The sequence below is a fragment of the Ambystoma mexicanum genome, chromosome 8 (genome assembly GCF_040938575.1).
Source record: "Ambystoma mexicanum isolate Mex_15411 chromosome 8, UKY_AmexF1_1, whole genome shotgun sequence".
Lineage (NCBI taxonomy): Eukaryota > Metazoa > Chordata > Amphibia > Caudata > Ambystomatidae > Ambystoma > Ambystoma mexicanum.
The window spans coordinates 1,120,618,791-1,120,646,605 of record NC_090929.1 but is presented as its reverse complement, the minus strand read 5'-3'; the positions used below and the strand labels follow the sequence as shown (position 1 = coordinate 1,120,646,605).

Below are 27,815 nucleotides of genomic sequence, written 5' to 3'. Positions count from 1 at the left end.
CTTATCATCACACCATACATATCCAATCTTCCAAAGAATGAAATTTCAGTTAAACATACAAATCCTAATAAATGATCAATAGATGTGAACCCCACCCATCCCCCTCTGAAATGGAAGCAAGTCAGCAACAACAGATATATTTTACAAACTAAATATAACATATCTAACAGTCCAGTGTCCTGGACACCTCTCCTATAAACCAATGAACCTATGAACTTATTAATAAATCAACAGAAAACCTCAACCGAGACAAACACCACCCCATTCACAACCCAAAGCATTAATCTAATAAACACTGTCCAGTCAAATAATATCCTGCTGAACCAATTCAAATCCTCAACACTAGGTTTCTCAAACAGCAAAGCCTGTTTTGTCCAATTACTTTATCGGAAATAAACAACTTTTCAATCTCCGCTCTCTGACTCGAACTAGCATATCAGCAAATAAATATATAATTATCAACACATATAATTACCCTACAACGTGTTCCATCACCCACCATGCATATCCCAGTAATAACAAAAAGTATCACTGCAGTCCCCAGTATCCCATGACTCAGGAGTCAGCAAGCCATTCATACCTATGTATGCAACACAACTTCATACCTCGAATCTTCTCAACTAGGCCAGTAGTTCCATAATATCCCCTCTATTTACCCCACATGCCTATATAATCACCATCGTCCTGAACACAATACACACACTTAAGCCCTCCTATAATCACTGAAACACAAACGAAAAAACAATCAAACTAAGATAGTCCATATGGATCACATATTTAGTAATTGGTTCATTAGTCAAATCATGTCTCCGTAATAGCACATCATCAATTGCAAACATTAGTAGCTAGAAAGAGGAACATACGAAGCATCCGCCCCAATATCTTTAGTACCACCAATGATATTTAAAATGATGTATCACCTCTAGTCGACTTTGCAGGTTTATCAAGCTCACCTCGGAAAGATCATTGCAAGTCCACATAATCTCAGGGGAACCATGGAAGAACCATATGACCCAGGACCCCATTGAAACCAGTAAAACTAGATATCCCCCCCAAAATCCCACAATTGCCACCCATTAATCACATCATTATACCTCTTTGATCATATGAATATAGATAAGTGAATAAGTACATTGGTCAAATATATGGATATAGGAAGCACATATCAATGTATAAATATCTAATAAGAGGTTAATTTTATTACATAAACAGGCCATCCCTCATCTGTTGAGTCCCATCAAGTACTATTATGTAGCCATCTAACACCACGTTTAGACCACTATTCACTGCTTCTCTTCAGAATAAGTCACACTCAGCATTTATCAATTATCCCAGGGCTATCACGTTACCTCATTAGAAAAACAATGCAATTCAAGGTGATGGAAACATATCAAAGTAAAGGGCGGGTGTGAGATGACCGTATGTGGCACTATCACTTTGAAGGTAGTAACTCGAGATATGGCCAATAGTTGAATCCCTAGCTAATGGCATACCACGTAAAACCTTGCCCTTTCATGCCAATTAATATATTATTCTGTATGCACATGCTCACTACTTGACCCGTAATATGAAGACAAGAGGATAGAAACTGAAGGTACGAAAGCTAGAATATAGCAAAGAAGAGACAGAAGCAACAGGGAAGGGATCACAGGAAGAAGAACAGATCCAAAACAGGAATGGAGAACCTAAATGAGAAACCATTTAGAAACATATGAAAATCGAACAAGAATCAAAAAAGATTTAAAATTGTCAGTTCTCTTTTCTATTCTCGGTGTTATAATTCTCAAACCTGTTAACAGTTCCTCTTAGTCTGTTTTAAAACACAAAAAGAACTACTAGACCTTTTCAAGAACAATGGATATGCACATTAGGTAGAGAGTCATATAAAAACATGTAATCTATAATGTCATAGTGTCAAACACAGGTGCATCAACTACAGGATTTCCAAAACAGCTCACTGCATCTCTTCTCAGGTCCCGCCAGCACTGCATGACCTCCGATCCTGATAAAAAGCCCTTAGGAAACAGCCATTTCAAGGTATCCACGTCAACTTGAAAAACATTTAGAGCCACCATTCAATTTTGAACCACCACAGTTTCAATACAATACCCTCACCCGTCTTGAAGTTCAATAGGCAGTGGTGTGGAGGCCAGCCCAGTACCAATTTACTGTCCAGTAAACATCCATTATTGGTGCTTCAACATGGGACTGCGTGTGTGTGTGTGTGTGTGTGGTGGGACAATAGTCTTACAGCTTGCAACCAAAGGACAAGCGTTGAAATGCTCTTGTTATTCTACCATTTGGCCATATTTCACACTAGATCAACATTGTAGGAGTTTGGCCTGGAAAATGAGTCCACATTCCATCGTGTATCACGTTTAGCCGAAGTGTCTAGACAATTGCAAGCAGATGCCTTTTGCCCGCGTGTGCCGGGACATTGCAGCTTTGGACGGGAGCCAACTTGTCCATATATTTCCCGCAGGATAGTACAGGTGAATCCAGTGAGCGAAAGGGAAAAGATAAAACCTTCCCCTTCCCTGTCGAGAGGTCCCAGTGGCCAAATGGATAAGGGACCGGCCTCCCAAGCAAGGGGGGTATGGGGGGAGACCCATCTGTGGGATTTAAATTTTTATTCCAACATTACAATATACAAACATCACAAGTGAGCACTTAAATACACTATCTAGGCAAACAATCAACAGCGCATATAAAAACCAATTCTGCAAATGAAAGAAATAGACAAGAAAGGAAAACAAAAGGGTAAAAGAAAGAAAGTCAGAAACCAAGAAAGGACAGAGAACCAGAAAGCAATTGGGTAGCCAATGGAACCATCAATGCGAAATCAATGAAACATTGAACATAAATTACAAGTAATAATTAACACAGCAAGAGCATTTTCTAGCTACAGAGGCATCACATTGTGTACAGAAAATGAAATTCAACCGTAGACCTCAAAGAACCTGTTCCAAATGTCCCAGAATTTCTCAATATCATCTGCATTCTTGTAAATTGCCTTCTCATAAGTTGAAACAGTCAAAAGTTCATGCACCCATTCATCAATGTTAAAGGAGCTGTTCGAGTTCCACGATCTCAATATCATCCTCTTAGCGATCATACTGGCACGGAGTATCCAAGTCGGCTGCCCAAAACAGATATCATCAATCATTGATACGTCCCCTAGAGTCAGCAAGGTAGCTGAGAGGGGGATCGTACAACTCAAAACCAGACCCAATCTCTCACAGATGTACTCCCAGAATTTCTTCGTTTTAGGACAAAACCATATCAGATGACTGAGGAAACCTCTAGCACCCTTGCACTTCCAACAGAGTTCATTGTCCACGAGTTGTCTCTTAAACAACCTGACTGTTGTCCAGTAGGACCTAAAGAACAGTTTTGTTTGCCATGCTCTAAGACCCCAATCCAGACTTACCAATCGGGTATTCTCACAGCAGCGCTGCCAACAGACATCAATTTCTTCTCCTAACTCCTCTGCCCAGATCACTGGCAGCCTAGAATCTTCCTTCCTGAATGATTTCAGAAATGTGTACATCGTAGCAGCAGGGTGAGCAGCACTTCCACACAATTGCAACATAGACCAGGCAACATTCGGTTCCAACAAATTATCACCATCAAGGCAAGCATTGACAATGCCTTTCAATTTTCTGTACTCCGAAAATGAACAACCAGCCATATTGTGAGTTCGACACACCTGTGCGTACGGGATCCAATTTTCTCCATCTATTAGATCACAGAGATACTTTATTCCCACCATGAAACACTCTGGCCAGAAAAAAACCTTCCCTTGACATTTCAGGGCCAGATTCAGCCAAATGGAGGCGTCCAAATACAGGTAGGGGTCTGCCTTCATGCGCCTTAATATGTCACACCAGCAATCTTGTAGAAAACCGGTCAAAGGATTCGCTCCCTTCGAGTTATTTTTCTTTGAATTCAGCAGAGCTCTGGGCTCCAACTGGGATATAGCACCACATTCCCACATTACACACTGAACATTCGTCATTCGGAACAAGGAATTTACAGAGATGTCGGGTTGAAAATGAAAGATGGTATTCACTGAAGTTAGGTAAATTCATCCCACCTTTTTTCAATGGCAACTGCAATTTCCATATAGCTAATCTTGGTGGCTTTCCATTCCAAATAAACTTTTGCATAAGTTTTTCTATTGCTCAGAAAACATGACCAGGAACCTTGATAGGCAACATAGAAAGAAGATAGTTCACTCGAGGAGCCAGGTTCATTTTTATGCAATTAATTTTACCCCACGTGGACAGATGTAAGAGCCCCCACCTGACTGAAGTTTAAGTGAAGGTTCGTGGCATATCGTTCACACTTCTGCCAAGGTTTGCAGTAATAGGGGGAGGATTCAGGCTAGTAGCTTGCTGGGCGCTGTAAAGTCCAGTACAAGCCGGGCTGGCAGAAGACTGCAGAGTGCAGCAAGCCTTCATGGCTGCTAAGAGACACAGACGAGTGATAAAAAAGACAGGTAAAATATACTTTGTCACCCAAGCTCACTCATCTGCCAACTTCGACCTGCTCCAATAGAAACGAAAACAAAAATTCGAAGCATCCTAGTGAAATGAAATAGAGGCGAACATCGCTGAAGTTCTACCATCATTGGACCAGGGTGTAACACTATGGCCTCATTACACGGTACCCATGGTGCTATTAGCGCCATGGTTGCCGCCGGTATTTTACCGTGTCCGCCTTGGTGGATGGCGGAATTACCCCCCCTCCTCCAAGGTGAGTGGGGGCGGTAATTCCCCATTCACCAAGGCACTTCCCCATTCCCATTTTTGCCCCCATCGGGCTCAATGGGAATGGGGAAGGAGCTAATTACGGTACCGCAAATTGCGGTACTGTAATTAGCACCAAGGTCCCTTTGCGGGCCCGTTCCTTAACGGCTGGTAAAACCAGCCATTGAGGTCGGGTCCCGCAAAGGGACCTCGTAGTAAGGCGGTAAGGGTTTACCGGTACCGGTAAACCCTTACCGAATCCCGTGTAATGAGGCCCTATATGTTTAGTATCACCACCCTGCCATTAGCACTTTGAGGAACGTCGCACAGATATACCCCGTGTCGATTCTCCCTGCCATATCACAAACAGCATTGAACAGAGCGGTAAAGAGAGACCGTACCTCATTGCTTCACTGCAATTCATCTTCACTCAGGAGGATGATAGAAGCGGCACCGGCGTCGTAGCCACACCTGCATTCTTTTCAAAAGTGAACCGCACTGAAACATAGGACATACTTCGAAACGACTGAGGCCATATTCAAGCCAGTTTCACTTCCTGATCCACGCATTTGGCACATGATAATCATGCTGCAGGGTACCTTTCTCGAAATTCTCGGCATTGTCACAGAGCATTGAAAACATCCAATCTATCTGCATAAAGGTTAGTATTCTTTTGAAAGATAAAACAGTTCAAAGCCAACAACGGGTCATTATTGCCAATCATGGGGAATCCAAAATTATCATAATCCAAGTTTGATGAGGTAGTGTTTGAACCATATAAAACATACCATAATAAAGACACTAAGTGTGCTCATCTATCAGCGGTTCCAGCCATTTCATGGCTTCCTTAGGGTCAGATGTGCTCCTGTCACCATCAGGTAGAGTCTGAGTCAGTAAATTTGCCCTAATGAGGAACGATTTAACTCCCACAAGCCTAGACAAGTATTTGGCCTTCTTAAAGGATTTCCTGACAATCAAAGTTTCTCTTGGGTAGTCTGGATACACAAATATTTGGTTACCCTTGAAATAGGTACTTCCTTTCTTCCTTGCAGCCCCTAGAATTGCCTCTTTTGTCCTGGTGTTCTTCAGAGTGATCAAAATCTGTCTCGCCTTCGGGCCAGTGCTTCGTCCTACTCTATTTATATGGTCTATATCTCCTGGGTCTATTTGATCACAGCCAAAGCAGAACTTCAAAATATCCAACACCAGACGTAGTAAATCTTCACTTGTATTCTCCTCAACTCCTATAAGTCTCAGATTTTTGTTCCTGATTTTTAAGTCCAGTTCCAGGCTTTTATCTCGTCCCTTTTGAACTTCTTCCTTCAGAGTATTGTACGCTCTGAAACTTCCTGTGATCTCTGAAGTCATAGAAGTTGAACCCTTTTCAAGGATAGTGATCCTGCTGTCCAGTTGGGAGACTTTCTTGGATAGATCGTCCATTGATGATTTAACATCTCCCACATCTTGGCCCACCTTTCTTAAGTCCTGAGCCATTTTAAGTAGCAGAGAGTAGATATCTTGAGTGCTAGGAACTTCACCCATCTCTGATGTTGATGATTGTTGGTTTTGATTTCTTAAGTATGGGATTTTCTGCCTCATTAATCTTTTTCTTAGTGTTCATAATCTAATATTATCAGTAGCAGGAGAGGGCCAGGAGCTACGGAATTATGCTGCTGCCTCTGCCGCCTGCATTCCGGAATCCCAACGTACTGCAAATCTAACTTCCACAGGAGAGGCAAAGTTTAACTTTTTGCCCATTGTGTATGATCCATCATGTTTAAATGTGCTAGATGTGTCAAGTCTTCTTTATTAACAGTCTCAAATAATAAGTTAATGTCCGATACATATGTTTGTAAAGCACTAGTTCTCTTAGGGAGCCAAAGGTAGCTTTGTTTCAAGCTAACCAGGCCCTCCAAGACAAGAAGCAGGAGCTAAATAGCTTGCAGCAATTGTGAACCCTGCTACCGACATGTGTGTGGTAACTCCAACTGCTCATCATGTAGCGGGTGCTCTGGAGGTCCTCCATCAGATTTGAATTCATTGCAGAGGTCCTTCTGCAATGAATTCAAATCCAGACTGGAGGTGATTTATTCCATTAAGCATCTGACAGAAGTCAGAACCGCCAGACCTAGCTGTAATAGTTGTCATCCAAAGAACATTCTGCACTCTCAGCTTCCAGACCTCTTAAACCTGAACCGACGGTCAGATTTACCAGGGGTTGCTCTTTGTCTTGACCGGTTGAAGGGGGCTTATACATTACCCTGTTTTGTTTCAACTGGCTAAAAGTCCTACCCTGCAGCTGCTGATGCCTTGTTTTTTCGTGGCGGCACCTGAGCATGTTAATCTTGAAGCCCTCCTGGATGGCTAACATATGTAGCTACACTTCCCTACAAAGGAAATTATCTTTATTATCAAACAGATTGGATGACTGACTCCAGTATCATCTACGACACTGAACATTAATGCTTCCTAAGAGGGAACTTTGAACACCTTTTGAAAGGCCCCCAAAGAAGCAGTAACAAGGTCACTTACCTAGAACTTAAACTTTGTGCAGCCCTACAGATAAGAGGTGTATCGGACACTTTTACTCACTAAAAATAGACAAATACTCCCAAACAATAAAGATATGGAGTAAAAATACTCCCAACAAAAAATGGGAAACTGACTAGTAGAACCTTGTGCCCATGAGTTCATCAACACAGCTCCATAGATATGTTTGGATCAGTAGTGCCACAGGAAGAAACTATTACTGCCTGATCGGAAGAAGTACACCTGTTCATTTTAATGTACATGAATAAACAGGTGCAAAAAACTATTATTACAAAAGCATTTCAGTTTTTCCAGTTAAAACATTTTTACCCACTTATAAAGTACTCCCCAGTGGGAATTGGACTTGCACTTACTTTCTAATAAAATATGTTTGCTATCAACTTTAAAATATAGGGAGTAAAATACTCCCATTTCCAAATCTGGAAACACTTGTGTGTAGGTGCCATACAAATGTCCAATAAAATAAATAAGGAACAAGTTACTTACCTGTAACTATTTTTTTCCAGCATGGGTCTGGCATGGATTCACATGCTCGTGAATATTCCCAGTTGTCAAGCTGGAAATCCACGGTAAAGAAAAGAATCAGTTTCAGTTTTGTTTCTGAACTGTCTTTCTACTAGAAACCAATCACTGGTCTCTGGGTCATACTGCCCGCAGCCAATGACTGCCCTCTACCCAAGGCCCTCCTCTGGCAGCCATCTTCAGATTTGGTAGCACGTAAAGTGGCAGTAGGACAAAGAGAAGAGCCGCAGAGGGGTTGGAGGGAGGGTTTGCATGTGAATCCAAGCCAGACCCATGCTGGAGAACAACAGTTACAGGTAAGTAACTTGTTCCTTCTCCAGCATGGGGTCTGGCATGGATTCACATGCTCATGAATACAAGAATACATAGCAGCACAGACATGCACAACCACAGGAGGTGGCAAGGCTGAACATTAAGCATTTCAACAACTCAACATTAAGCATCCCTTACCTCCTCACCAGGCTATCCTTCAAGCTAACAGGTTGAACAGCACTGTCTGGCTGACTCTGGACTCCTCCCTGGAATCCCGGTCGACTCAGTAGAATCTCGTGAAGGTGTGCGTCGACCACCACGTAGCAGCCCTGCAGATGTCCAGCAGGGGCACACCAGACAAAAACACCGTAGTAGCAGAGATCGCTCTGGCTGAATGGGCTCTCGGACGGCCGGGCAATGGTCGGTTAGCCAACCAGTGACAGAGCATGATGCAGCCGGAGAGCCATCTGGAAATGAAAGCCTTCAAGAGGGCCTTCCCTTGGTTCACAGGTCCAAAGTTCACAAACAGTTGTGATGACTTCCGAAAACTCTCAGTGCGGTCCACGTAGAACTTCAGCGCTCTAGCCACATCCAGCTAGAGCAAAGTCCTCTTAGCCGGCAACGAAGGCGACAGGAAGAAAACAGGTAACACCAAGGGCTCGTTGAGGTGGAAGTCCAATGGCACCTTGGGCATGAAGGAGGGGTGCGTCCTCGGCACTACCCTTGTCTCGTGGAATGTCAGATATGGAGGTTTACAGGAGAGGGCCTGGATCTCTCCCACTTGTTGTGCGGAGGTCATGGCCACAAGAAACACGGTCTTCCACGACAGGAACTTCTGCAGTGCCGAATGCAAGGTCTCAAATGGCGGCCCATGAGCCTGGTCAGCACCACATTGAGCTCCCACGCCGGGGTTGGAGCCTTCACCAGCGGAACGAGCGGAACAGTCCTTTCATGAACTCCTTCACAAGGCGATGAGACCACTGCGACAATCGCCACAGAGATCTGGTGTAGCGGGAGATAGCCGCCACATGGATTTTGATGGAGGCATGTGCCAGCCCCGCTTTGGCCAGCGACAGCAAGTACGGCAGCACTTGAGGGGCCGTAATCCGTAGAGGGTTGAACTTCTGTGCGCGGCACCAGACAGAGAACCTCTTCCACTTATGTCCATAGCACTTAGGAGTCGAGGACGCCCTGGCCTTTGCAAGTACCTCCTTGCAGTCCGCCGGGATATCGTAGCCTCCGAACTCTAGTGTTGCAGTCGCCAGGCCTGCAGGTTCAGAGATCCCGGGTCGTGATGTAGGATGGTGCCGCCTTCCCTGGGGAGGAGATCCACGTCCGTCGGCAGTTTGCAGAGGGGGGGGAAGGGGGTCTGACATGTCCAGAAGGTCCGTGAACCATATCTGCCTCGGTAAACGCCAGTGCGACGAGGATCATCCTGCACTGGGACCGTCTAAGTTCACTGATGAGTCACAGAAGCAACGGTGGGAACGCATACAGGAACAGGAGAATGCATCGCCCATCCTCCCCGGTTGGGGAAACGTGCTGGCGAACCTCCGCCACTTGGTGTTCGTCGCCGTCATGAACAGATCGATCTGGGGATTGCCCCACCGTCGGAATAGGAGATCCACTTGGTCCTGCCGAAGCTCCCACTCGTGGCAAGAGTGCAGCTCCCTGCTGAGTGAGTCGGCGACTGTGTTCTTTACTCCTGCCAGATGTAAAGGTACCAGGAACATCCCCTGGGCGACGGCGCAGTACCACAGATCCTGCGTTTCCTTGGATAGGGCCCGGGATCTGGTGCCCCCCAGTTTCTGGATGTAGATCATCGTGGTGGTGTTGTCGGGGAAGACCCGTACCACTTTGCCCTTGAGGGATGGAAGGAAAGACCCGAGGGCCCAGAACACGGCCCAGAGCTCCAGGACGTTTATGTGCAGGGACCTCTCCTGCGGGAGCCAAAGGCCTCTTGCGTGGAGATCTCTGGTGTGCGCGCCCCATCCCTCCAGTGAGGCTTCCGTCGTCACAGTTACCTGGTGCGCTGGCATCTGAAGTCCATGCCCACCACAAGATGCGCGCGGGTGCCCCACCACTGGATCGCTTGATGGAAAGTCTTGTTGAGGGAGATCTTATCTTCGAAGCTTCCCGTCACTTGCATCCAACGGGCAACGAGGAACTCCTGCAGGGGCCGCATCCGCAACCTGCACAGATGCACAAGGTAGATGCACAATGACATCATGCCAAGCAGGGACTTGATGGACCTCGCTCTGGCCACTTCCATGGTCAACAGCTGTTGTACCTTTCCCAGGATGGCCTTTGTCCTTTCCTCCGACGGGGAGGCCAACCGCGCCAAGTCTGGCCCCCAGGAACAGGGCGTTCTGCGACGGTACCAAGTGGGACTTTTCAAAGTTGATCGAGAATCCAAGTTCCGTGAGCAGGCGGATGGTCTTCACTGTGTGGTCGAGAGCGAGTTCTCTTGACTTTGCTCGGATGAGCCAATCGTCGAGGTAGGGGTATACGAGAATCCCCTGCAAGCGCAGCTGCGCCGCCACCAGTGCCATGCACTTGGTAAAAGACCCTTGGCACCGACTTCAACCCGAAGGGCAGTGCCTTGAAACTGGTAGTGCCGCTCTTGGACCACAAAACGCAGGAACTTTCGATGTCCTTTGTGTATGGGGACGTGGAAGTAGGCATCCTCCAAGTCCAGCGACGATAGGAAGTCGCCTTCCTCCAGCTGTCCCAGCACGTGCTGAAGGGTAACCATTCGGAACTTCTGGAATTTGATGTATTTGTTGAGGCGGCGAAGGTCTAGGATGGACTGCCAGCCGCCGGTCTTCTTTCGTACAAGGAAGTACCGCGAGTATACTCTGGAGCCCAGGAGCCTCTTTGGGACGAGTTCTATCGCACCCTTTTTCTGCATGGCTCGTACCTCCAGAAGGAGCTTTGGAAAGTGGTTTTCTTTCTTGGCCACAGGTGGGAAACAGGGGCACTTCCTTTGGAACTCCAGAGCGTGCCCATGGGCCATGGCATCCAGCACCCAACGGTCGGTGGAGATGGACTCCCACACGGCAATGAAGTTCGCCAGCCTGCCTCCCCACTGCGATGCTCAGGTGGGGGCCCGACATCACGGCTGGTTCAGTCCTGTTTCTCCGAGGCCTTGCCACCCTGGGCTCCTTGGCGAGGATGACGGGGTCTTGTTGCAGCCTCTGTAAGCTTCCTGCAACGAGGAACAGGCCGCTTGGCGGTACAACGAGGAACAGCTGTCGAATCCTTTGGAGCCACCTTGAGATTCGACTCCGGAGGTCCGAAAGGACAGCCGTTGCCGATGGAGTGCCCAAGGCAAGGGCCGTCTCGGTGTCCGCCTTGATGGCCTGCAGTGATTCGTCCACTGCTTTGCCGAACAGGTCGTTTCCGTCAAAGGGCATGCCCAGTACCCTGGTCTGCACGTCCCGACGGAAGTCGGTGGCCCTGAGCCAATCACGCCGGCAAACGCCGTTGCCCATCTGACAAAACCCGGTATCGGCAATGTCCATAGCTACCGTGATGGTGTGATCCGAGGCCACCTCGTCCTCTTGCAGGATTTTCAGGGCTTCCACCCTCTTGTCATCCGGGAGGAAGTCCAGGATAGGAGCGATCTTGAACCACAGCTCCCTATCATTGCGGGCCACGATCGCAAGGGCGTTGGCCGCTTTGATGGTCGTCGCTGCTGACGAGATGACCCAACGTCCCATGGCATCTAGCTTCTTCCCCTCGCTGTCCGGCGAGGAAGTGGACGATGACGCCGTCGGTCCTGTTGCCTTCTTCTTGGCTGCCGCAGAGACTACTGAATCCAGGGTCGGTTGTGCCCCAAGGCACGTAGGAACGGAGTCCGGGACCCAGTACTACTTCTCATACCGGTCTCTCTTCGTAGGGGCAGTGGACGGGTTCTTCAAAAGGGACAGCCCTTCGTCCCATATGTCCTCCAACAGCGGGACTGAGAGTATAGTTTACCTCTTGGCTTCCCGTCGTTGGAAAAGAAATCCCTCTTTCTTCTGTTCCTCGGGGGACAGCTGGAAGAGCTCTGAGTCCCTGGCGATCATGGCGTGGAAGGAGCCAATTTCGTCGGGAGGGGACGCCCGGGCGGGAGATCCATTCCGTCGTCGTCAGTCCCCATCGTCGCCATCTCCGTCCCCGTCTCCTTCTCATCCCTCGGCAGAGGGGATGGAGGTGAAGGATGGATGGGAGGTGGAGGATGGACTCGCCTCCGCTTGTTTGGTGGGCTCCCCAACGGTCCAGGCACCGCTGGATCGTCCGCTGGGGGTAAGGGCAACCTTTTCCTTATCTCTGTACACAGGGTCTCCAAAGCCATCAAGATTGCTCCTTAGTTGTCCTGTGGCGTAGGCATCGGTTGCGATGGGAGTGTCAGCTTTGGCGTGGTGTCCTCCGTTTCCTCCACAGCCTGCCGCTCCTAGTCGGCTCCACCGTTGCTCTCTACGTCCGCCTCGTCGGGATCCTTCCTGTAGGTCCTGACCTCCTCGAACTTCTTGTAGAGGATAGCTTTGACGCCAGACAGCTCATCCTCGGAGGAGGTATCAGAGTCCATTAGGGCTACCGTGCCCCCCCCTCCTTCTCATCCAGGGGTTTCAAGGGGGTCTTTTCGATAGGCTGGAAGGACTATTCCCTCCGAGGTGGCAGGGAAACTCTAGGCCCGGAAGTCATCTCCACTGGGGTCGCCCCCGCAGGCTTCGCCAGGGCCGCCACGACTCCCTAAATCGAGGTCTTAGCCGGGTGAATCAGGGCCTTCACGACCTTGGACGCGTCTGAAGCCTTCACCGTGGGGGGAGGGTCGCTGCCTCGCCCCCCCTTGGCTTTCTCCTTCAGGATCGACCGGGCTTCTCCCGAAGCTTACCCGGGTTCTCCAACTTCCTTTTCACCGAGCCAGAGCGTTGGCTCGTGGTGGACGGCGTCAGTGACATCACGCCCTGCCTAGCAGCCGAGGAGCCCAAAGCAACGGCGCTCCCGTGGCCCGCGGTGCTTTGCCTTTTGTTGGGCACCCATCGCCAGAGTGCCCTCAAAGGTTTTAGAAGACCGCTCGGACTACTACTTCTCACCTGCTACTGGGCTCTTCGCCTCCAGCCAGTCAGCGAGTCGTTTCCAACGGTCCTTCATGGTCCGGACGGACATGTTCTTGCAGAACGCACAGTCGGCCTCCATGTGAGACTTGTCGGCGTGCAGGCAGAAGAGGCACTGGGAGTGTTCGTCCTCCTTAAAGACGTCTGCATTCCACATCCTGGGCAGTTTCTAAACAGCTTGGATCCAGTGGGCGTCAAATCTCCTTTGTCATGGGCCATGTCCAACACGGGGTAGGCCTCAAAGATCTTCTGGAATCCTCCAAGAAGTGGAATTCGACAAAGATTCGCCCTTGAGGGGCGTGGAAATTTCAGAAACGGGTCCCTGTTAATCGGAAGAAGAATTGATGGAGCTTGAGCCTCGAACTGACCGAAAAAATAAGAGTAAACTCTTTGAAAAAAACGCAATACGCAGTAAAAGCTCGAGAGCTAAGCCAACACTTGAATGTGCAGTAAAAATCGGAAGATGGCTGCCAGAGGAGGGGCTTAGGTAGAGGGCAGTCATTGGCTGGGGGCAGTATGACCCAGAGACCAGTGATTGGTTACTAGTAGAAAGACAGTTCAGAAACTAAACTGAAACTGATTTTTTCTTTACAGAGGATTCCCAGCCTGACGACAGGGAATATTCATGAGCATGTGAATCCATGCCAGACCCCATGCTGGAGAAATAAAAATCTTATCTCTCTTCCTGCTCCCACCTTTGACGCTAAAAACCCTGGGGTCATCTTCGATTCCACACTTTTCTTCTCTCCTCACATCTCTAAGAAGTCACACTACCAGCTGCACCTCCTCAGAGGTATTCTTCCTTTCCTCTCCTTCCCCCAGAAGCTGTCTCCAGAGCTCTGGCTCTCTCTAGGCTGGACTACTGCAACAGCTTCTTTCTAAATCTGCCTGCCTCTACTCTCCGCCCTCTGCAACTCATCCAAACCAGGACTGCAAGACTTGTCCTTGGCCTCAAGCCCAGGGATCGTATCTATCCAGGACTGAAATCTCTTGACTAGCACCCAGTGGCGGCAAGGATTAAGTTAAAAACTCTCTGCATTGTCCACAAGGCCTTCTGGTGCCTGGCGCCTCAATACCTTCAACTCTCTCTTCCTAAATATCTTCCTTCTCGAGCTCTTCGTTCATCCGCCTCCAACTCCCTCAGGGTCAGTCGCTTTTCCAAGTGATGAGTTGGTGGTAGATCGCTCTTCTGTTGGGGTCTCCCTCTGGAATAGCCTCCCTGCCTCACTGAAACTTGAGGAGAACCATCTCTGCTTTCTCTCCTCCTCCCCCCCCTTGCTGATCTCCTGACTGAAACGGCACTGGTTACCTGGCTACCCTCTGACCTTGGGTCGAGGACCCCTCCCCACCAGTTGCACACCTGCACTGCCCCCCCTGGCAACCCTTGCACTCGGGGACTGTTTCTGTATCCTTACAGCTCCCTACCAGCACTTGACAACTGATGTCTGCACTTACCCTTGCACTTGCCACCAGCTGCCCGCACTTTTTCTTTATTTATTTTACTGTTATCCTATGTACTGCACTACCCCCTCCAGCATTCCCCCTGCACTTCTCCCTTCGCCCCCTCCCCTGCAGTTGCGCAATCTCAATGTCACCTGGCCTAGTAAGATCGTTGTCTCGGTCTTCCCTCGGTTTCCCCTCCCTTGCCTCGTCGCGCCTTGAAACACTTGTGTATAGGGGCGTTATAAATGCCTTATCATATCATCTCTTATCTGGACCACTGCCTTTGTGCAATACTTATTCTAGGTTAGGGAACGGATTACGTTTATTTACTTTCTTATAACAGTTTACATAGGCCCTATACTGCTGTAACACCGCCACACCGAATTTAGATATTTGAAACTGTTGCTATTTCACACACTCCAAATTCTAAAGTGCGATGTGTGTCCCATTTTTGACAAACTGCCATTGAACGTGTATGCCGATTACTTTACTTGCTGTTAGAGGTATATATCTTGAGGCCTGTATTCAGAGAGTATTTAGGTAGGTCAACCAGTGACTCCCTCAAGCTCGGCGGGCTGTCTAAACGGTAGTGCGACAGAGCAGACAAAACGTACTCTCAGGAGGTGGAATGGGGTTGTCCGCAGGTACAGTACTCACAAAAAAAGTCTGAGAGAATGTCCACCCACTATATTTGTATAAAAATATAATCTTTACATAAGAAAAGGCAAGAGATAAAACACTTCTTTAGAGGTCAATAAAGAGCCTTTCCTAGGAAAATGAAGTGGCAGGTAAGCAACACTTTTCCAATCTACATATGAAGATCCCAAGGTGGGGGGGGGATTTGGGGGGTGATGACCAATCAAGGGAATGTGTCCCTCTCCCTGAGGGGGAGCAATGGGACTAGGGAGGTGAGCCTGCTAAGCTTAACACCCCGTAGGGGACAGGGCAAGTTGCCCCCCCCAACCACCTTTAGAGGACAAGCAATCCATAAACATGGATATGCGTTATCCTCCCTTGTCACAAGAAACTGATTGTTTTGTTGGTTATGTGGGAGATGAACTGTATAATAACGTGCAACTTCCTAGACTAATGGCTGGTATTGTTTCTGAACCTTCTAAGGCACCATTCACACCTCAGAAGATAGAACAAAGAATAGACCCACCCCCTCCCCCAGTTGTGTGGAAGATAAGCCCCAATCATTTGTTTCTATACAAGAGACGAGGAGCCCACGGAGCAGCAAAGGAGAAGTGACATCCTATTGGGAGGTGTAACAAGAAAGAAGCCAACACGCGGCCAGCATAGCAGATCGAACCGTGGTGAAGCTCGAGAAACGTTCAGCAACCCTACCTAGACACTGTCTGGAGAAGCCCAACTCCTGAGAATCCCAAGCATTGGACAATGCCTAAGCGGCAAGCAATGTGTAGAACAAAGAACCCAGGCTGAAGCCCTCCCAGAAGACAGCACCAGCTCCATAAGACCCAGAACGTCAGGAAACAGCCTGAGGAGAAAATCCACATCGGTCTACGGAAGCTAAGGTCGGAGGAGCACTGCATGGAGAAAAATGGTATGCGGTCGCTCCAGGAAACTGGGAGGAGGGCAGAAAGGCGGGGCAAGATAAATGGAACCCCAAGACAGGATAGGATAGAGAGATACAAGACCCTCAAGGCAGGTAAGAGAAACAAGATCCCAAAACGGGCTGAGACACACAACCCCTCCACCCACCAAGTAGAGGAGAGAAAAATCCAACCCCAACAGATACCAAACCCCCAAGGCGGAGTGTGAAAGCAGAGTCCTCAGCGAGGGGATAAACCCCAAGAGGATAAGCCACTGTAGAGTGTACCACGATGTCAGTTTGATGGATTTCTAGAATCTGGCCTGGTGGACAGATTTGAGGAGGCCACCCTACTTGTAATGAACAGGGAACTCTGAGAGGTTAGCCAAAACTCAATCAGGATCAAGGTAAACAGCAGTTAAGGCTATTCTAAGGAGAGAATGAGCGAGGTCAGGGACCAGCTATGTATACAAATACAATTATTTATTCTAGGCCATCTACACACTGAAACATGAAACTAGAAGGTGGTATTATTGCACAATACTCATCATAGGTTCAGAAATACATTCAAATGACTTATTCAACACAGGAGGTAAGTAAATTAATGCAATAGATGATGGTACCAACTAACTTAATCAGTCCACTCCCAAAGAAAAATGGGTCCTTGTGCCCAAAAAGTCACAGCAGCACAATGCTTCTCACCAGAATGAGTCTTTGCAGGTAAGTTAGAATTTACTCGTGTTGGTGATAGTTCAAAGATATTCAACGTAGGGACTTGTTCCCAATGTTATCATATGCATGAGAGGGGAGGGAACAGATCCACTGCGTTTACTTAACCCCAAGTCCGATTATTCCAGATAACTTCGTGGGTCGCTGGAGGTTTGATTTCCCGCCGTTGAGCTGCGAGTGCAAGGATTCTTCTGGCCAGTTCAAATCCAACTCCTGGCGATAAAGATATGCAAGTTTCACCAGCGCAGGCCTCTTAGGACACATCACAGGATGAGGGAAGAGTGTTCCAGTGATGGTCACCACACACAGGCGTCCTTCCAGTTACAGAAGCTCCACCAGGACAGTATCCCTTGATGCTGGGATGCTGAAATTCGATATTCTCAATTGTGAAGTATGTGCAGTGATGGGGTAATACAACCCCTCCCTCCGGAGTCCTGTGCATAAATCGCTCAGAGGGGTTTTTGGGCTGTGGCAGAGTTTAGTGAGGAGGTGACTGCCTGAGCAGTTCTTCCTCCGCAGCCTCTAGAGCCACGCAAGAATCTCCTTTGTCCTCTTTGGGCAGGCTGACCTCTACCTCTTTGTCCAAATGAAGAGTAAAAAACGAAAAGGCAACCTTCTCCAACCCTGGGAAGGTAGGTGCTGTTGCTGAGGCCAACGGATGGCTGCACCCAAGCGTTTTGCAGCCGCCTAGAAGCTTGAAGCTTCTCTAAGCGGTCGTCAGACTTTGCCCCAAAAAGGTTTGACCCATCAAAGGGCATGACCAGAATTGCTCCTAGACCTCAACCACTTATAGGGTTCAGAGTGTTTTTCAGGCCTTTGAGGTGACTTATCCCTTAAACTCCTATCGTCAGTGGATTTGCTCTTTTTTGAGGGAGTAGTGGACAGGAATTTAGAGACAGACCGACCTACGAGTTTAGACTTTCTCTCTTTCAAGGTCTTGTTAATCAATGAGTTGAGGGAGCCACACTCAACGACCTTGTGCTCCTTACTGAGTCACGAGAGGCAAATCTTCGAGTCACAGTGCGCACACCTCTTAGAACCTGTTTTTGGAGTAGACATTCTCGAAGAAATAGTAACTATACAGTAGAAATTCGAAGTCAGAACCGCTGAGGTGAGTTGAACCATTCCACAGTGTGCTGTGCATGCGGAAAAACAGAGCAGAAGCAACGGGCGCATTGCATGCTATTTATACCATTGTCGACGTCGCATCCGATCATGGGAATGGATACCGCTGAGGCACATCGACTCAACAATGCACGGCAACCTCTGCTGTGAAAAAAAACTTATCAGTATATAAAAGATGAGGAATCCATGGGAGGATACAATCCATTAGAAGGGGTACCTTTTCTGGGACACTACGGGGTACCTTTTGGGTACCCAAGCCTTAGGGGGTCTTAAGGACTATCAAGGCAGAGAACATAAAGCAGAGGCACACTCACAGTCAGGCTTTGGATTAAGCATAGCTAGATGGAAAAACAAATTGAAAATCCAGAAAAGCCAACAAAAGGTAAAGGGAGCTAACACAGGTGGGTAAAAAGGGTATCGGGTAATAATGTCCCCATACATAATGTCGTTGAGAAAAGCCATTGGCAACATATATGGTGACATTATGTATGAGGACGGGTGGCAGGGATGTCCCCTGATCCAATTTTTTAAAAAGAAATAGCAACTTTTTTTGTCAGGGGACATTATTACATGGAACTGTAAAAAGTGGGCTTTCTGCCCAACATTCATTCAAATCGTAGCCATTGTTCATGACCTATCAGCAGGTGAGTTAAGTAGACAGTACAGTGCTTCCCAGGCTGCTGTCTGCTATCTAACCTCTCAAATTACCTAGTTCCATATCTAAACAATGTCATCACCTTCCCGCTGTAAATATTAGCACATGCCAAGACCAACCTCAATCTGTGCTTGTAGGAGTCCTCATCGCCATCATCAGGGCATTTTGGGATTCTGCCCTGCTTCGTAACTGTCCCTTCTTCATCATCGTCATCCTCTGAGCTGGGAAAAAAGTCCTCATCCACAATGACTTTCCTGGGAGTTTTCTTAGCAGGTTTTTTTGATGCTTTCTTGGGAGTTTTTTTCCTGGGTAATGGCTTAGGTTCATAATCAGAGTGCTCCCCGTCTGGTTGATAATCTTCATGCTCACTAACCTCCTCCGGGTCGAAAGTCTCCTCCTCTGGCATGTACTCCGACCCTTCCCCTTCGCTCTCACAATCATCAAATACCTCCCTTTCTGTGGCCATAACATTCTGCCTTTTCTTGGGGACCCCTACGTTTGTCTTGATCCTGTGGGCCTTAGCTTGGAGTTTGTTCAGGTGTTTCTTTAAGCGATGGTCTTTCTGAGTCAAGCTTTCAGATTCCTTACATTTTTTCTTGGGACTGGGGCTCTGGATCTGGGCAAGAGCTTTCTTTTTCAACTTCCCCTTCTGTAGGACTGATTTATTTCGATTAGCCAACAACTCAGCTTGGTCATTGAGATATTTTTCAAAACCAGATGTATCATCCAACATCAATTTACGTGGCACCTTCTCAGGTATTTTTGTTCCAAATGGGGTCATCTGACCAGTACGAATGAGCGCTTCCCATTCAGTCTCCTGGGATGGCACCAGCATACTACCGAGGGAAGAAGGCCCTGGCTCTAGAAACAAAAGAAACAAGGATTAAAATAAATGCAAGCTGCTAGGATAGCAACATAATACTTCACAGAGAAGAAGTGTTAGGCAAAACATTCTTTCAGCACTACTTTTAGGATGAAGTGAAACCTTCCCAAACTCAGGCAAACAACATAATATGTCCAAGGTTCATCTAGTGGCAGCTGTGGTTGAGCAATGAAGACCATTTCTTAGAGAGGAGCAACATAGACTATCACAGAGTAACACAATATTACTTTAAATAAAGAGTTGCCCTTACACAGGGAGTTCGTCAATATACTTTATGTATTGTGAAAGCTATATAAGGTGTTACAGGTAAGTAATTCACATTCAGAAAGTCTATATGATTGCCATGCCTTTTACCCTATTTTACCTTGGTGTTTTAAAGCAAGGGGTAAATCCCACCTAAAAGTGGATTTTAAAATGTGAGCTGTGGCTTCCAATATCCGACCAGCAAGCGAATTATGGTCTTGTTAAAAGTGGAACCGTCTCTTATTTGACTGGTGTCTAGTTCTCTCCTCACTCGGATATCTTAATCACACCTGATCTGATTTCTCTGGTGCGTTATGATGGTTTTACCAGTGTTTGGTTTAAGGCTCCAGCTAGCTAATCACTATCCACGCTTCTACTCTTCAGCATTACTTTGGTCTTCAGGCTTGGCCTTTACCAGCCTTCCTCTCTCTGGCGAACCAAAAGAAGGACTCGGACTACTATTTGCCATATTCGGTTTAAAAAAAATGTAAATGATAAGAAAACGCCAATCAAGCCCGACTGCTGTGAGGGAAGTTCCCTGCCCAATAAAACTAAAACAAAGGTTGCTCGCCAATGTCCGAAAAGTAAATAGCCCCAAATCCAAATCCTAGAAGATAACTGGCCTAACCACTTACAGAAAAAAAAAGGAACCCGCAGCAAGAGCCTCAGTATTGGGCTTCTGCACGACCCAATCATTTGGTTCTCTTTCCAACAGGCTTTTAAAAGTTAGTCAGTGTCCCAAAACCCAGTACATAAGAATTTCTTTTCCATATGTTTACAAAGTTCGGAAATGTCTCAAAACACAGTTCACAACCCATCTGCAGATTCTCAAATGATTGGTCAAACGTTAAATATCTTCCATACGGTTTCCTCTTCCTTAGGAAAAAGAAGGTTTTTTCATGCAATTTCTCCAAATTCGACATGACGCTTTAAAGTTCGTGGTTCTCGGCTCTCCAAAGTCCTCGGCACTTGGATGGTCTTACTTTCTCTCGGTCTCGGTGGAGCCTCAGCCCGTTCGGGTTTTCTCAGTTCCTGCAACCCAGATGGCTCTCCCAGCCTCAAATGGTATAGTACATATGTTTCTTAGGTCTCCCCAAAGTCCTCTGGCTTTCCACTAACCTTGTTGCAACTAGATTTAAATAGGGTGTCTCCCAACTTAGATTCATCACGCAACTATGTTGACTTTCCCAGCCGTGAAAATCTCTCAGCTTCTCAGGACTCTCCTAGGTCCACTGGCCCTTTTAGAGGTACATTTTCTCTCTGCTCGGGTTAATCAGGCTCCAATAACCTCTGTGGCTTCTCCAGCATGTAAAGTCTCTTAGTATCTCAGGAATCTTCAAAGCCCTATGGCCCTCTGATGGGTTTGCTTTCTCTCCGCTAGGGTTCATCAAGCTCCCGTAACCTTGTTTGCTTCGCCAGCCTTTATTATAAACGTTTGTACCTCTCAATGGTGTATCGCCTCGTGAGCATTTGCTTCCTTTCTGCTGCTCGTCTCCTCAGCTCCTGTATTGCACATGCAGAGCTCACGAATCCAGGCTCTTCTCTGTAATCTTGTCTCGTCATTCGTTACCGGGCCTAGGCCCACCACTGCTCCTTGTGGTCATACCACAAGATGAGACAGCTGCTTTCCCGCCTCTGTCCCTTTCCCAACCTTGGCTTCTCAGCCGGTTAGGATACCAGCCTTCTGGCATCTGGCTACCGATACGCTCGCTCTCCACGCCACCTCTGGCTCCACGGACTAGCGTGGCTTTGTCCCTCCAGGACATCGGTCAGAGACTCGACTCAGTAGGAGCCTTCCTCCTCCCGGCATAGGAGTTTGTCCGATTCAAAGTTTCACTCAGTTTTATGTACATCATCAAATAGAAAAAGGGTGTGTCCTTTGTCTGTGGCGTGCAGGCGAGATCCAGCATTAATTGAAGGGATTGAAGCAATGTCAATATTCAGTGGATTCAAAACAGAACTAACAGACTTTCCAAATCTCAAGTAGACGAATAATGTAAAAGTCACTCCCATTGAGGTCCCACTTGCCCAAACCCCTAGGCAGGGTCTTGCTAAACCGACTCCGCTCCCCAGCCTTGTCCAGATTATTCACAGCTCTCAACTCTCTCCCCGATACCTTGGCGACTTGACAGCCCTGGCTCCAAAGGTATAATCTATACTTTTCAGATCCCTTCTCAATTGTTGGCCTTCTCGACTTGACCAATATTGGTAACACTCACTGGACCGCCACGTCAACTTCACCTTATACTGCCTTCATCTGATGACTTCCTTGCTTGTTCTCCCCTTCCCTCCACCTCGAGTGTTAGGCAGGAAATCCACTTTTTTCACATGTGGTCACCCATGTACTTTTTGGTGGCCTTTTGGGGGTTTATGACTTTCACCCAGGCAGGTTAAATCTCAAGCCTTAACAAGAACAGGTAGCTATTTCTGGAGAATAAGTTACTTAAACAGTAATTCTTATTAGACAAAAATGGCAACCTACCTACTACTAATGGCTACTAATGGTTAATTAAGCAAATAATGCAACCATGTGCCGAACTGGCCGCACATAAATGTCCTGCGAGTTCTTCATGCAGGCACCACAGCCACGCAGACTACATAGCTGGGCCCGCAAAGGTGGGGGCTGTGCTGCTCGGTGGGGGCTGTGCTGCTCGGAGCAATCTGCTCCGAGCAGCACAGCCCCACCCTTGTGAGCCCGGCAGATCTAATCTGCCCTGTGCGCCGCATACCAGTGCACATCACCTGCTGTTTAGGGAAACGTTCTGTGCAGTGCACTGAAATTGCAAGTTTCAACTTTATCCCACACTATTTTAAAATGAAACCGCTCTAGGACAGTTTCATTTTAAAATAGTGTGGGATGAAGTTGAAACTCGCACTTTCAGTGCACTGCGCTGAACGTTTCCCTAAACAGCAGGCGATGTGCACTGGTGTGCGGCGTGGCAAAACATCCCAGCGCCAAAACATCCCGTCGCCGGACTGGCCGTGCCGAAACGGCCCTCACTAAACCGGCGGAACCAAAACGGGGTGTACCCGCTTGTATCTGCTTAGATTCACATGCAGTGCATAGGCTGACATCTAGTGGAAGCTGCAGAGTATTACAGTTTGTTTTTCGAAACTCGAAAATTGGCGTCGACACAGGGCGTGCCAGTAACACTATCCCTAGTGTGACGTCCACTGTACCCATGATCCCTCACGCCTGTAGGACCCCTCAGATTCTATTTTTTCTGACAAGAGGTAGCATGAGGAGTAGCGCGAGTACAGATTATCCAAGCAGATAGAAGGAAGATGAGACTACAAGCATCCATGCACCTTCTCTCAAAGGGGAGGAAGGGTGGGTCGCATGTGAATCTAAGCAGATTCAAGCATCAGAAATATGATTACGGTGAGTAATGTAACTCTTCTGAGGCTTGTGGAATCTGCTTAGATCACATGCTGTGCATAGATTAGCGAGCAGTGTTAGTAGAAGGAGGTGGGATGTGAGAAGGGTCCTGAGCAAACAGATGTCTCAGAACCGCTTGTCCCACTTGGGTATCTGTCTTGGAATGAGAGTCAATGCAGTAGTGCTGAGTACAAGTGTGAATAGAGCTCCAAGTAGCTGCTTTGCAAATGGTGTCAAGGGGTACATTTCCAATGAAAGCTAGAGTGGCCCCAATGCCTCTTGTAGAGTGGGCTCTAGGCATAAAAGGCAACATTCTTTCTGAAAGGGAGTAACAGTTGGATACAATTTACAATCCACTTAGAGATGGCACCTTTAGAGACGTGATCTCCCTCTCTGCCTGTAGCTACAGAGACGAACAGTTGATTTGTCTTTCTTAGTGGTCTGGTCTTGTCTACACAGTAGAGGACCGCTCTTCGCACATCTAGAGTGTAGTTTCACCTCAGCAGAGCTTTTGGGTTCTTGGAAGAAGGCCGGTAGCTCAATGGACTGGTTAACGTGGAATTTAGAAATGAACCTAGGTGAGAACCTAGGATGAGTTTGTAGAACCAGTTTATCCTTATAAACAGTAAAGAAAGGATCCTGCACTGACGGAGCCTGAATTTCACTGACCCTTCTTATGGATGTAATGGCTTCTAAGAAGGAAGTTTTATAGGTCAGGTGTTTGAGACTAGCTTTATGGATGGGTTCAAAGGGGGGCCCCATGAGTTTAGCAAGCACCACATTAAGGTCCCATCCTGGTGGTGGATTAGAAATTGGAGGGTGTAGTCTCTTAACCCCTTCCATGAATGCTTTAACCACTGGTACTTTCCACCACGATACCTTGTTATGGTAGGTGGTGTAGGCTGATGGCGCCGCCAGGTGTACCTTGAGTGAATTAAATACCAACCCTGCGTCTAGCAGGTGGAGCATGTAGGTGACGATATTGGAAGGAGTACACTCAACTGGGTTGATCTGTTTATTCTGGCACCAAATAACAAATCTTTTCCATTTATCAAAGTAACAGTGTCTTGTGTTTGGTTTCCTAGATTCTCTTAGGATATCCATACATCTCTGTGGTAGATTGAGATGGCCAAACTCTATGACTTCAGGAGCCATGCAGCCAAGTTCATCGAACTGGGTTGAGGATGCACCGTTTGTCCTCCGTGCTGGGATAGTAGGTTGTGCCAGCACAGGAGTTTGATGGGTTTGCACACTGACAGTCTGCGCAGGTGTGGGAACCACGGTTGTCTCACCCACATGGGAGCAACTAGGATGAGCGTCATCGATTCCCTGTGCATCTTGTTGACCAACTTCCTCATCAGAGGAGTGGGTGGAAAAGCGTAGGCAAACATCTCTGACCAGTTCATCGAATAGGTCTATAGTGGGGAAACCCCACTGTGAGAAGAGGTCTCCTACGACTTCTTCTTGTAGACACCACTCATGTTCTTCTGGGAGGGAAACTCTGCTCAAGGCGTCCGCTAGTGAATTGAGATCCCCTGGAACATGTTAAGATGACAGGTAAATGTTCTGTCTGAGTGCCCATTTCCAAATTTTCTGGGCAAGCTTGGACAGATTTGGTGAACGAGTCCCTCCCTGTTTGTTTATGCAAAACATAGCTGTCGTGCTGTCTGTTAAGATCTGCACTGACAGGTTCAACAGGTAGGGTTCGAACGCTCGAAGCGCTCTGAAGACTGCCAGAAGCTCTAGCAGGTTTATGTGATTCTTGGCCGCTGTGTGAGACCAGAGACCCTGAGCTGTGTGGTGAAGGAGGTTTGCTCCCCACCCCGACAGGGACGCGTCTGTTGTGACTACGGCCTGTATCTCTGGGTCGTAAAAGGGTTTGCCCTTTGACAGGTTCTCTCTTGTCAACCAGTGAGGACTTTGGATTAGTGTTGGCGAAACGACCACTAGATCGTCCCACCGACCACTTGCTCGAGACCACTGTTTCACCAACCATTCCTGCATGGGTCGCAGGCGCGCGTGGGGAACCAGGTAAATACATGACGCCATCATTCCTAGCAAACACATCGCTTGCGCACCCTTATATGGCGACCGGGCTAATATTGAGGAATTTGCAATAGTAGATTCCGAATTCTTTCCTCTGATGGAAAGGCCAACCCCTCTTCAGTGTTTAGGACAGCTACTAGGAACTGTTTGGAGGTGCTTGGCAACAGGCTTGACTTTTTCTCGTTGATTGAGAAACCCAATTCGAAGAGGTTGATCGTACTTTGGATGTTGGAACTGCAAATTACTGGGATCTCCCCTGTGATGAGCCATTCGTCCAGGTAAGGGTACACTGGGACTGCCTCCCTGCGTAGGTGTGCCGCCACCACCGCCAGTACCTTGGTGAATACCCTTGTAGCCAAGGCTATACCGAAGGGCAGCACCTTGAACTGGTAGTGCTGACTATCCACCTTGAAGCGCAAGAATCTTCTGTGCGCTGGGAACATGGAAATATGAAAATAGGCATCTTTCATGTGCAATGTTGCCATGTAATCTCCCTTTTTTAGGAGGGGGATTACCTCTTGGAGCGTAGTCATGCGAAATTTTTGGGGCTTGACCTACTTGTTTGCAGGACGCAAGTGTAATACTGGGCGCATTGTCAAATCTGTTTTTGGCACAAGGAAGTAAGTTGAATAAATACCCTAGTTTACCTGGTTGCCCGGGACGAGTTCTATCACGTCCTTTGTGAGAAGATTGACGATTTCCTCGAGGAGGATCTTTTGGAGGATCAGGGAGTGTATTTTTTGTCTTGGAGGGTGGTTGCGGGGGCGCTCCAGCAGTTCGATGCAGTATCCTGCGGACACCGTGGACAGCACCCATCTGTCCGAGGCAATCCCTTACCATGCTTGGGTGAAGTTGGAAATGCGCCCCCCTACTGGGGATGCATGGGAAGGGACCCTGAGTGGAGTGTCACTGTTTGCTAGGAGGCGTACCGCCTCTGCCTGGGCTGCCTCTCCCTCTACCGCAGCCCCTTTTGTTACCTCTACTGTAACTTTGGGTACTTTTTTGGTTGCCACCCCACGATGTACCCTGACCCTGTGAGTAATTGGAACCCCTCTGGGAATTTTATCCACGTGAGCGACGAAAATTATTATTATTCCCTCTTTGGTTCGTGGGTTTGTTCGTCAATTGTCCCAGGGACTTTAGGGTATCGTATTCATACTTGGCAGTTTTGAGTGCCTCCTCTACGGCTTTGCCAAACAAGACATTCAGTTCCACCGGCATGTCTATAAGAGAAGCCTAGGTCTCAGGTTTAAACCCTGACTGTCTGAGCCAAGCACATCTCTTGATGACAGTGCTCTCTGCGATGAGCAGGCCTGCAATATCTGCAGCATCAAAAGTCACCTTTAGAATGCACCCGGACACCGATCTACCCTCCGACGCAATCTGGGCTAACTGGCCCTTTAGTGGTTCAGGTGCGGAGGCGATGAGGGCAGCTACCTGCTCCCACTGGTGGCAATTATAGCTTGAAGGCAGAGTGATGGTATTGGCGATTCTTGCCTGGTAAACGGAAGTGGAGGCCACTTTCCTTCCTAACCCATAAATACTCTTGCTCTCCTTGTCTGGGGGAGCTTCAGATGATGATAGAGGTGTCCCCGCTCTTTTCTTGGCGTTAGTGACTACCAACAAATCGGGCTTAAATTGACCCCTTATATAAAGTGGGTCTGACTGGATGGCCCTGAACAATTTTTTCAATTCTGGGGTTGACAGCCCTAGTGAGATTAGGGTCAATTCTGCGTTGGATGGACTTCATAACTGGTATGGCTTGGGCGATGGTTTTCTTATCCCCCATGATCTCTTCTGCAAAGTCCCTCTCTTCTTTAGCCCTTTGAGTGTCTATGTGAAAGTGCTCTGCAGCTCTAACTAAGACCTCATTCAGGAGAGGCTGATCATACACAGGTGAGTCAGTGACCGGTGGTTCTTTGTTAACAGGTGAGTCTAGATTATAGACCTCTGCCTCGTCTTCCTCCTCCTCATCCTGGTTCTCGTCGTCTCCGTAATAATCGACTCCCGCTTGGTCCTCCAGCATTTCTATGTCTGGGCGCTTCAGCATACTGGTGGTAAGGTTGAACAGAGAAGGGGTCTGAAATCCGTCCCTGAGCTGGAGTTTCATCACAAGGTCTTTTACTGGGAGGCTGAGGGTCTTTGGATCCTGAAGGAGTAGAGTTGTCAGGGGTACCCTAATAGCTCAGAAAATAATCAGGGTTTTTTTCATAGAAATTAGCCAAAGACGACATTCTTCTCATCACCCTGTCTATGTCATCATAGCTCCATTCCCTGGAACTGGGGATGACCACCTCCTGCTGAGGTTCCTCTCCTATTCCCATATCTTGTAGAGTGGGAGGGATAACTTTAGGCTTGGTGACAGGGTCAGGGATCCTAGATTTAACTTTATCTGAAGACCCATGTTTGTCCTTGTGGACTTGGGGTGCAGAAGTTGTGTGCAACGACTTCTTCTGTTTGTCCCCTTTACCATGAGTAGAGGAGTTTTTGCCTGATGGTCTGGCCTTCTCTGAATCTTTCGACGCCTGGCTCCGAGATTCGGGGGTGCGTAGGCTAGCTTCTGTAACTTTAGAGAGTGAACAT

General features: G+C 47.7%; 1 protein-coding gene across 1 annotated transcript in view; it reads right to left on the bottom strand.

The window, feature by feature from the left end:
- The window catches only part of ERCC6 (ERCC excision repair 6, chromatin remodeling factor), a 921,458-nt gene that overhangs the window by 678,476 nt on the left and 215,167 nt on the right, over positions 1-27,815 (bottom strand). Inside the window, exon 5 of the mRNA XM_069611154.1 lies at positions 18,801-19,542. Coding sequence (XP_069467255.1) covers positions 18,801-19,542 — 742 coding nt within the window. The remainder of the gene's footprint in view (positions 1-18,800; positions 19,543-27,815) is intronic.